This window comes from Papaver somniferum, unplaced genomic scaffold, assembly GCF_003573695.1.
Source record: "Papaver somniferum cultivar HN1 unplaced genomic scaffold, ASM357369v1 unplaced-scaffold_13, whole genome shotgun sequence".
Classification (NCBI taxonomy): domain Eukaryota; kingdom Viridiplantae; phylum Streptophyta; class Magnoliopsida; order Ranunculales; family Papaveraceae; genus Papaver; species Papaver somniferum.
This window is the reverse complement of record NW_020622158.1, coordinates 115,305-127,409: the sequence shown is the minus strand read 5'-3', so window position 1 is coordinate 127,409 and position 12,105 is coordinate 115,305. Positions and strand designations below refer to the sequence as shown.

Here is a 12,105-nt window from a genome sequence, read left to right as displayed (position 1 = left end):
GATTTCACCCAACAGTTCTTGAAGCCATATTGATTGTTTAGCTGCTTCTGTTGCGGCCATGAACTCATCTTCACAGGATGAGAGGGCTACAGTGTTTTGCTTCTGTGAACACCATGTAATAGGTGCTTCTCCTAGATAAACTATATGAGCAGTTGTACTTTTTCCATCATCTTGGTTAATATTATGACTGCTGTCACTATACCCAACAATTCCTTTTGATCCTCCTCGACCATACTTCAATCCACAGCTGATTGTTCCTCTTAGATATCTCAATATCTGTTTTTATTACATCACCATGAGACTTGCGTGGACTCTGCATATAACGGCTTGCTACTCCCACAGAGAAAGCCAAATCTGGTCTTGTGTGTAATAAGTATCTTAGGCATCCAACATTTCTTCTATAACTCGTTGGATCAATCTCTGCTTCTTCTTGTGCCTTTGAAACTTTAAGTCCAAACTCCATTGGTATCTTAGTTGGATTACAAGTTTCAAGTCCTTCTTCTTTCAGAATTTTCCTTGCAAAAGCTTCTTGTTTAATCTGAATCCCATCTACTCCTTGATGGACTTCTATGACAAGGTAATAAGTGAGTTTTCTGAGGTCTGACATCTCAAACTTTGATGACATTTCTCTCTTGAACTCATTGATCACCTTAAGGGAGTTGCCAGTCAAAAATAGATCATCTACATAGACTGCAATCACAAGAAGCGTTCCCTTTTCTTCTCTTCTGTATACTGATGTTTCTTTAGAGCACTTAACAAATCTGATTTCTCTTAAGATTTGATCTAACTTTGTATTCCAGGCTCTAGGATCTTTTCTTAGACCATATAGAGTTTTGATAACTTATAAACCTTATGCTCTTGTCCTTTTACTTTAAAACCTTCTGGTTGTTCAACATACACATCTTTTCGCAATTCACAATGTAAGAATGGTGTCTTAACGTCTAAGTGGTGAATTTCCCATGAGTTTGATGTTGTTTATGCTATTAAGAGACGAATTGTCTCTAGTCTAGCAACTGGTGCGAAAACTTCATCAAAGTCTATGCCTGATTCTTGAACGTATCTCTTAGCTACAAGTCTTGCCTTATATTTGTTGACAGTACCATCAGCATTTCTTCTAACCTTGAAGATCCACTTGAGGCCAATCACTTTTACCCCACCTGGCTTATCAACTAGAAACCAAGTCTTGTTTCTGTTGATTGAAATAATTTCTTCTCTACATGCTTGTGTCCATTTATTCGAGACCTTTGCTTCCTGAAAATTCCTTGGTTCATCATTAACAGAAAGTAGCATAATCTCACATTCTTCTGCAGCTTGAAGAACATAATCCTCCAGATACTGTGGCTTTTGTATCTGTCTTGTTGATTTTCGCAGTGGAATGGGTTGAGTTATTTCATCGATCTCCTCTTGTTCTTCTTCTTCTTCTTCTTCTTCTTCTTCTTCGTTATTTTCAGTGTTTTCATTATTCTCTTCTTCTTCTTGATTAACATCATTGTTTCCATTGGTATTGATGATTATGAGTCCTTCGCCTTCATCAATTACTTGACCCCATCTCATGTGAAACATTCCTGGATCCCTACTTGGTCCATCATTAGTTTCTTTCCAATTCCAGTTTGTTTTTTCATCGAATACCACATCTCGACTCACTATTACTTTTTTCGTTGTTGGATTGAATAATGTGTAATCTTTGGATCCAGGCTCAATTCCTAGATGCACAAGAGTCTGAGATCGATCATCCAGTTTCTTAAGAGTTGCAGAATCAACTTTTGCGTATGCTTTGCAACCAAACAATCTTAAATGATCTATGTTTGGTTTTCTCTTTCGCAAACTTTCATATGGAGTCATGTCTTTCAGAGCTTTCGTAGGTATCCTGTTTATCAGGTATGTGGAGTGTCGTACAGCTTCTCCCCATAGATAATTAGGTACCTGCATAGCCTTTAAAGAACTTCTTGTCATCTCCATTAGAGTCCTGTTTCTCCTCTCCACCACTCCGTTTTGTTGTGGTAGCCCTCGAACCATCTTGTTCTGAGACATAGTTTTTAAGGTTCTGAAATTTATGTGTCCTAACCTTGCGTGCCACTTCCATGTCTGATCTTCCAGTCTCATATTCAGACACAATGGCCTTCCAATCATGAGACTTATCTTGTAGAGTCTATTCTGTGAGCGTGAGACTCTAACTAAAAGTCTTCCACTTGGGTCATGAACTGTTAGATAATCTTGTCGCATTCTAACATCACATCCAACTTCTGTAGCTTGTCCTAAACTTAGAATGTTGCTTTGTAAGTTTGGGATGAAGTAGATGTTTGTGACAAGCTTCTGTTCTCCGGTCTTGCTCTGAAATAGAATTGATCCTTTCCCTTCAATTTCTACAGAAGACCCATCCCCAAACTTCACTTGTCCTTTGATTTTCTCATTGAGTTCAGAAAAGTAGTGTCTCTTACCAGTCATGTGATTGCTGGCTCCATTATCTAAATACCAGATTCCTTCTTCTCCATCCTTTGATTCGTAGTTCTTTGGTATTAATTTCCCTTCTTTAAGAATACAACTTCGTGCATGAAAAGAGTTGTATCTGCTTCCCTTGTTTCATTCTTGTTTGTTTCTTCCATCTTTTGTATTCTTTCAGGGCATACAGAGGAAAAGTGTCCTGGTTTATCACATCTGTAACAAATAATGTTTGATCTATGCTTCTTTTCTTTCCCTTGGTTTTGATCATTCTGACTTGTTGTTCTATCTTGTGAGTTAAACCTTCCTCCCCTTCCTCGGCCTATGTTTCCTCTACCACCTCTTCCACGACCTCTTCCTCTTGTCGCAGAGTTTTGTTGGTAAGAGTTTGTGTACAAGAGTTTTACTTGAGTTTATCCATTGTTTTCTTCATCAAGGATTCTTTCTTCATATGTTTCAATCTTCCAATTATATCTTCATAGGTAGTCTTCTTTAAATCTAAGACTTGTTCGAGAGAAGCTATGATATGAATATACTTGGATCTTGGTAAACTATTGAGAAACTTCTTTACCAGTTTATCTTCATCAATGGATTGTCCAAGTGACGCAGCTTTTGAGGCCTATCTCTGATAGCTTTCCTGCAAAGATATCAATAGTATTAATGTCTTTCATCTTCACTCTTTCAAATTCAGACATTAAGGTTTGCAGACGGGCTTCTTTAACTCGATCAGCTCCGAGATTACGTGCCTTTATTGCATCCCAAATTTTCTTTAAAGTTTCCTGTTCACCAAATTGTAGAACAAGACATTCTGGTATTGCTTGAAAGAGTAATCCAATGGCAACATTGTTTTTGTATGGTGCCAATGTACCAGGATCAATTGTTTCCCAAACTTTGTAGATTTTTATCAGTACCTTCATTCTCATGGCCCATACTGTGTAGTTTGTGGCGTTGAGGATTGGTACTTGTATTGATGGTGGCGTGAACTGTTTTGCACCCACAATGGTGGTTTCGTTTTGCATGGCTCAGAAACAAGCTCTGATACCAATTAATGACAACTGCAAGATGAAATTTAGCTTATATAAAGACAACTCTCTTTATTGATGTTTAGAAAATATCTCAAAACTAAACACAAGCTCTAATCTTGCTCATATGATTAACCACAACTTTGGTGATCATATATATATAGAACTATGAATTCCTTTTCCTAGTCCTATTACCTTATTACATGTCTTTCCTTTTCTTAGAACTAGATGACTTCTAATTCCCTTAGTATTACATCAATTTCCTAATCTTTTCCTAACCAGCTTGTTAGTGACTTCTATGTTGAAGTTTAACCAACAAGATGGCTGAAGTGAAATGTGAAAAGGGACACTGAATCATGCATGCGTATTCGTTGCTCCCCGAATATTACACAAATAACAAGATAATCAAGGTATGTATTAACATCTGTATAGATCATAACTTAGCTAGCTAGATATATTATTACATATTTTGGATTCCGATTTATGTAAATGATTGATTGATCTTCGTGTTGGTTTATATTCTAAACAGACGGATCCGGAGTATGTTTTATGTGAGATTAGATGCAAGATACCGATGGTACCTGAACCACAACAATAATTTCAGCCTGCAGTGGATGCCGCAAGACCACAGAAAAGACAACGCGTAGTCAATGAACAACCATGTGTACCACTAGCATCAACACCAATGTTATCGCCCTCGATGCCTAATTTTGAAGATCCCACTGACGTTGGCCATCAATATTTCATGAACATGATTGATTTTGACGACGTGCTACCAGTTCTAGGAGGAAGTAATAATGATGTACAAGAAGAAGAAGACGACTGGGGTGAATTTTCTTGTTCACTTGATGCGCAGTTAGAAGAAAGTAATGATGATGTCGGAGAAGACTTGGTTGAATTCGCTGGGTCTGCAGAGGAAGAAGGCTTAGTTGAATTCGCTGGGTCACCAGAGGAAGATTTAAAAGTAAGCAATGAGGCACCAGTGACAACGATTTCAGAGGTCGGAGAGGATATTACCACCGCAAAACATCATAATCAAGAGGAGGAATCAATGTTACTCAATTCGGTCATCCTGCGTTGTCAATTTGACGAATCTTTCGGTGTCGACGATCAAGACCAAGTTAATGCTAAACCCCATGTGGCTACATTTTTCTACTACTAATGCAGTTTCAATGCGCATTAATTGTGTCATTAATACTATTGTGGAGATTCTTTGAAGTCCCTAATAACAATAATTGTGTTCTTAGCAAGCAAAACCACTGAATGGACGCAATGGAGAATATTAGGTTCCTGGCTCACATAGTTATACTGGGGGACTAGAGCAATGGAAACAATTGTTTCATGCTGTGCCATTGATTGAGAAAATGTGCTAACCTCATTGGTCTCTCCATCCCTATGACATAGATGAATAAGATCTTCTTTAAGCTAGCTGATATCTTATCTCATGTTGATCATTCCCTTAAATGTCAATGGTCGTGAAATTGAAGCTTTTATATCTTCTCACTGAGCACTTTGTATTCTAAGTTGGTCAGTACTCAAAAGTCACAATGTCACAGTATGCATAGTAGGGGCTATCTCTTTAGTCTTCCTTTAGCGCTGTCTTGGGTGTATTTAACAATACTATTACTGGCTGATTACTAGCCGCTTGATTATGGACACGTGTTTGTGATCCATTGCTTAGGGTTAGGCCAATAATTGTTATTTGAAGCTGTAAGAAAACTCTGTTGGTTGTTATCTGAAAATTAATGAAGTATTTATCTTTGGATGCGGCTAATTTGCCCAGATAATTGGCTTGGTTCTTCGATCCAAGAGGTGTTAATCACCAATTTATCCCTCATTTTCATTCTTTATTTGTCAATCTGTTGTGTAATCACAACAATTGGTATTCAGAGCCTTGTTTTCACCCAATGTTTTTTCCAATGACGCTCAAAGATCTTGAAACAAAAACCTCAGCTAATGAAGCTGCTATCAGTAAGCTTTAATCGGATCTCAAAAAGCTTTCCACTGATCTTTCTACACAAATTGATACTGTGAAAGCTAGTTTTAGAGGAACCTTACAAGAGAATAACCGCAGTCTTATTCAGTTGCTCCATAAACCTGCAAATCACAATCGATCTGAAGATCCAGAAGGTTCACATCAGCAGGATGACGATTACACAAATTATTCTCATCATCATTCTAGCTTTACTAATCACCATCATCAGATTCCAAAACTAGACTTCCCATGATTTTATGGAGATAACCCAAAAGGATGGATCCAGAAGAGTGAAAGATACTTCCAACTCAATGATATTGAAGAATAAAGGAGAGTCGACATAGCTGCAATCTATTTAGAAGGTAAGGATGAGAAATGGTTTCTAAATTTTCAAGTTAATCGAAATAGAATTACCTGGCAAGATTTATCTCTCCATTTATGTGCTAGATTTGAAAATCCCGTAGAAGAAAATTTTGTTGGTAACTTCAATAAATTAGTTCAATCATCTTCTGTGGATGATTATTATGATGAATTTGAATCAATCAAAGCTTTGATGCTACGTATGAACCCTTCCTTGAGTGAATCCTACTTTGTTATGAGATTCTTCAGTGGATTGAAGGATGGCATTGGCAAAACTGTACCCATGTTCCACCCACACACTCTAGCTGATGCTTTCGCATTAGCTAGACTCCAAGAGCAGAAACTTCAATTAACTAATGCAGCCTCAAGGACATTTACCAAATCCTTCAATACCCATTACAACTCACAAAAACCTTACACTGCTAATCCCTTACCTCCTAAACCAATTATCACTTCACCCAAATCTAGCCCTTTCACCCAAAAATATTTTTCACACCTACACCGAAGTCCACCTCTACACCTCCTATCATTAAAAGACTCTCTCAAGAGGACATGGACAAGAGAAGAGCTCAAGGGCTCTGTTATAATTGTGATGCAGTATACAAGCCTGGCCACTTTTGTAAGGGTAAACAAAAATTATACATGTTACACATGGACTCTACTGAATCACATGACACAGAGGAGGAAGAGGAAGTGTTTGTTGAGGCACCTGAATCTCCAGTTCAATCTGAAGTTGAAATATCTCTCCATGCTCTCACTGGCTCTGCCACTGGTGATACAATCAGGATTCCAGGCCTCATCAACAAGAAGACTGTGTCTATCCTTATTGACACAGGTAGCACCACTAGTTTCATTGACAGTGCATTGGTTACTTCCCTCAAGTACTCTATCACACCAACTTCACCTATGTTGGTCACTGTTGCCAATGGAGAGCAAACAACAAGTTAAGGCATTTGCTCTAAACTCCAATGGAGCATGCAAGGGCACCATTTTATGGAAAACTTGAGAGTTTTACCACTTGGGGGGTGTGACATAGTACTTGGAGCAGATTGGTTGAAGAAATTAGGTGATGTGACTTTCAATTTTGCAAAACTTAGTGTTTCCTTTCTATACAAGACCAAACTTATTACATTGCAAGGCATTACTCCAAAACATTCATTCTTGATGATGAGTGGAAAGGCAGTCAAAAAGTTCTTTCTAAAACATTCACATGAGGTACTGGCTCAACTATTCTCCATCCATACAACTTCAACACCCCCTACCACTCCATCCATTTTACTGCCACTCTTGCAAGAATATACTGATATATTTCAAGAACCTTCCACTATTCCACCTGAAAGAAGTTTGGACCATAAAATTCCCTTACAACCCAAATCCTCACCTGTCAACCAAAGGACTTATAAGTGTCCTTATGTGCAGAAAGGAGTAGTTGAACAATTGGTTAAGGAAATGCTTCAAACTGGGATTATTCAGCCTACCACAGTCCATTTTCCTCTCTCATTCTTCTTGTGATAAAGAAAGATAATTCATGGAGATTCTGTGTGGATTATAGGAAGCTCAACAACATCACTATTAAAGATAAGTTTCCTATCCCTATTGTGTATGAATTGCTAGATGAATTAGATGGTGCCATCATCTTTTCAAAGATAGATCTGAGGGCAGGATATCATCAAATAAGAGTTCATGATCTTGACATCCACAAGATAGCTTTTAGAACTCATCAAGGCCATTATGATTTTAAGGTCATGCCATTTGGCCTCACCAATGCCCCTGCCACCTTTCAAGCTCTAATGAATGATATTTTTCAGCCATTCTTAAGAATGTTTGTGTTAGTCTTCTTTGATGAAATACTTATTTATAGTAAAAGCATGAGTGAACATTTGGAGCATCTCAGATTGGTCTTTATACTTCTCAGACAACACCAACAATTTGCCAACTTGTCCAAATGTTGCTTTGGCCAACCTTCTTTGGAGTATCTGGGTCATATAGTCACAGCAGAGGGTGTGTGTGCTGATCCCAATAAAATTGCTTGTATGCAATCTTGGCCAATCCCAAGGAACATTAAGGAGCTGATAGGGTTTCTTGGCCTTACATGTTACTACAGAAAGTTTGTGCAGCATTATGTAGTTATAAGCAAGCCACTAACTAATCTCCTCAAGAAAAACTCATTCCAGTGGAGCTCAGCTGCTACAACTGCCTTTGAGAGACTCAAACATGCATTGAGCTCTACACGGCTTTACCTGATTTTTCTAAGCCCTTTGTAGTGGAAAGTGATGCTAGTGACATGTGCATTGCAGCTGTCCTATTGCAAGATAAGAAACCAATTGCTTACTTGAGCAAGCCACTAGGACCTGGAGCTGCAGGACTCTCTACTTATGAGAAGGAATTTCTGGCTATTATTACTGCAGTTCAAAGGTGGAAGCATTATCTCCAAGGTACCAAGTTCATCATAAAAACTGATCATCAAAGCCTGAAGTACTTATTGGAACAAAAGGTTACCACTGCATTCCAACAAAAATGGCTCATCAAATTATTGGGGTTTGACTATGAAATTCAGTACAAGAAGGGATTTGATAATTTGGTTGCAGATGCACTTTCTGGAAGACCCTCATATCTTGCTACTTGCCACTCCATGGAAATGTCTACACCATCTTGGGTACAAGAAGTTCAGCAGAGCTATGTTAATGATGTCAAGGACAATCACCTTATGTCTCAACTACTACTCATCCCTGATTCTATACCTAATTACTCATTCATTGATGGTGTTCTGAGATACAAGAATAAACTTTATATAGGTACTGGTGCTCAGATTAGAGATAAACTATTACACTCCCTACATACTTCTGCCATTGGAGGCCATTCTGGAATTCAAGATACTTCTGTGAGGGCAAGAAGTCATTTTTATTGGTCAGGTATCCATAAAGATATAGTCTCACTTGTCTCTCAGTGTGATGTGTGCCAAAGAAACAAAGCTGATCACACTAACTTTGCTGGCATTCTGCAACCTCTGCCTATAACTGAACATGCTTGGCAGTATATTACCATGGATTTTATAGAAGGTCTGCCTCTCAGCTGCAAGAAAAGTGTCATTCTAGTGGTGGTAGACACACTGACAAAATATGCACACTTCTTAGCTCTGCAACATCCTTATACTGCTGCATTTGTAGCTCATGCATTTCTAACTCAGGTGGCCAAATTACATGGATTACCCTCTTTCACTGTGTCTGATAGAGATAAAGTCTTCACTAGCAACATGAACCTAAGCACTTCCTATCACCCCCAAACAGATAGCCAAACTGAAAGGGCCAATGCTTGTGTTGAGAATTATTTAAGGTGCATCATTGGCTGAATGGTGGTATAATACTAGCTACCACATAAGTTTAAAGACTTCTCCTTTTCAGGCATTGTATGAGTATGTTCCCCCTCATCTTGCTTTTCCTTCTGCCACTACCACTTCAGTTGCTGCAGTTGAGGCTTATTTGAAGGACAGAGCTTCCTTACTTGACATATTCAAAGAGTCCCTTCTTAAAGCTCAGGAGAGAATGAAGCTATATGCTGACAGGTCCAGACAAGATAAAACTTTTGAAGCTTGAGACTTTGTCTACCTCAAACTCCAACCATACAAGCAATCCTCTCTTTCCTTGAGAAATTTTTTTAAGCTATCTTCCAAGTTCTATGGTCCTTATCAAATTCTTCGGCGCATTGGCAAAGTGGCTTACAGGTTAGACTTACCATCACACTCTCGCATTCATCTTGTATTCCATGTCTCTCAACTCAAGAAACACATTGCCAGAAGTACACTCCCTCACTATATCTGCCACTAGTGGATCATGAAGGCCAAGTGATTATGCTACCTGAATGTTTTTGGATACAAGGACAATTCTACAGGGCACACAGCTTGTCAAGCAGGTATTGATTCAATGGACTAATTCTTCCTCAGAGAGTGCAACATGGGAACACTCCTCCAACATTCGCACTCACTATCCAAAGTTCATCCTTCAGGACAAGTATGTTTTTCAGGGGAAGGTAATGTCACAGTGTGCATAGAAGGGGTTATCTCTTTAGTCTGCCTTTGGTTCTGGAAGCATGGTGGGATGTTGGGACTAGTCCCAAATTGGTTAGATGGGGCTTAATTGGTAGTTTATAAGTCAATGGGTTCCCTCATCTAGTCAACCGGTTTTCGAGTTGAGTTCTACCCATGGGCTTATGACGAGTTGGGGTCGATACCCTAACAATTGGTATCAGAGCCAACCACCACGATCCATGCCTGCTCCACGGAAGGGGTCACAACCTATGGATGCACCATGGATGCTTTTGTATCCATAAAGCAAATAAGAAATCCATGTTTGTCTCAAAGTTTTCCTCACATAATCAGTAGACTCAGCAAAATGAATATCCAAAAATCAAATGATACAACACATTAAACCAGTGGGGTGTTTGGACAGTTGTTCGAAGACTTGCTACTCATAAACCCAAAAAAAGTATAGAAAGCAACTTCAACTTCAAATGATAATGAAATTATTTACATTTCGTGTATGATGCAAGAACTTTTTGATCAGAACTTGTATGATGCAAGAACTTGTCTAGGCATGGATATATCTTTTTATAGAGACGGTGCAAGCTATATATTGTTGGAAGGTCATGAGCATGATCATGTTTGCGTTAACAATTTCCAATCTATGGAAACAATTCAATCCATTAATCCTTTCAAATGCGTTAAAATACATAGTTCATCCTAAAGAAGATCACTTGGACCCATGAATCCTGAAACCTATAACATGACAAATGGCTAATGATTAAAATTTGTAATCCAAAGCCTATTCTAACTTAACCGGAGGCATCAAGTGTGTCATGCGCTTCGTAGTTTTCGATGAACTTCATATCGCTCTGCCTAGCAGTCTCACCTGACAATCTCTCGTATTCCTCGAGCACACAAGGCAAACACCAATTCTGCTTCAACTTTCTATAACAACCAACAACAATCCCCGTCCTATGGTTTCCATGTCTGCAATGAATCAAAATCGGATGATTTCTTTCATCAAACAACACTTGTAAACCTTCCGTGATCATATCTTTCTTTCTTCTTTTTCTAATACTTTTCGCGATTGCATCTTCTGGAGGCGCCAAAGGATCCACAGTTCCCCCTTGAATACCAAACTGAAAAAGCTTAATATTGTGCGCTTGTAGAAACTTTACAGTCTCTTCAGGATACGGTTCAAGACAAAAACATACGATGGATCGCAGGTTTAGTGTTTTTATGAATGCGAAATAACGAGGTTCTGGAAAACCTGGCGGAAAACCACATCTGTAAATCCCAGTTTCAACAACTGAGAAATTGTATGGAGTAATCACATCATCATCAACAACATCTTCACTTTCTGTAACTCTAGGTAATAATCCCATCTTTACTTTTTCCGTAAGCTAAGAGCAATTCTGTACGACAATTTGACGTATTATATTAGGTTTTTGTATCGTATTCAGTCTCAGCCGTACTATATTAGGTTTTGGTATCATATTAAATCTCATCCGTTGAAATAAGATCTGGTAGGTTTTGGATGTAAGTCAGATTTGCATAGGTGATTTAAGTGTCAGATTGAATGATTTTTGTTAGTAATGTATAGAATAAAGAAATTATTGACTTGTAAATCTAATTGTGTAGCAGAGAGAAAATGATTTGGTTTTCGGCTAGTCTCCATTCAGAACTTTTTATCTGTTCCAGTAAGCCCTTTACATGGATTCGATGCAGGAACGTGCAATAGACTGTTTTAATCGTTGATTATTAGTTTGCTTATGCTAGGAATTTGATTGTTAGTTTGAATCATCTATTGAGTAAGATACTAGGGCGAGACAGATGATTTTTGAATTCTAGTACCAGGATTTGGTATTTGTATTGTTTTGGATGTATGTCAGATTTGGGTAGCTGATTTAAATGTCAGATTCAGTGACTTTTGTGTGAAATGTATAGAATAAAGGAAATTATTGACTTGTTGATCTTCATAGTCAGGTAATTGTTGGTTTCACTTCAGGAATGTACAGTTTACACTTTTGTAATGATAATCATGATTTTCATTTGATGATTTGGTTTTCGGCTAATCTCCTATTCAGAACTTTTTATTTTTTCTAGTAAGCCCTTTAAATGGATTTGATGCAGGAATGTGTAATAGTCTGCTTTAATCAATGGTTGTTATGAAATGAATTTCTTGGATTGTTTTGTTTCTAGGTAATGGTTAGTGGAAATAGTCTGCAGAGTATTTTTGCACACTGCCAATGAGATAGTATAATAGTCTTAATGGGTACTTGATGTTGAAA

General features: G+C 38.1%; 1 protein-coding gene across 1 annotated transcript; it reads right to left on the bottom strand.

The window, feature by feature from the left end:
* Positions 1-10,623: 10,623 nt before the first annotated feature.
* Positions 10,624-11,199, bottom strand: LOC113332172 (tyrosine-protein phosphatase DSP3-like). Its single transcript, XM_026578821.1, has one exon. It carries the CDS (start codon positions 11,197-11,199, stop codon positions 10,624-10,626), a length of 576 nt encoding a protein of 191 aa, XP_026434606.1.
* Positions 11,200-12,105: the final 906 nt, after the last annotated feature.

Coding starts and splice junctions, on each gene's coding strand:
- LOC113332172 (XM_026578821.1), bottom strand. CDS start 11,199: ATGGGATTATTACCTAGAGTTACAGAAAGTGAAGATGTTGTTGATGAT.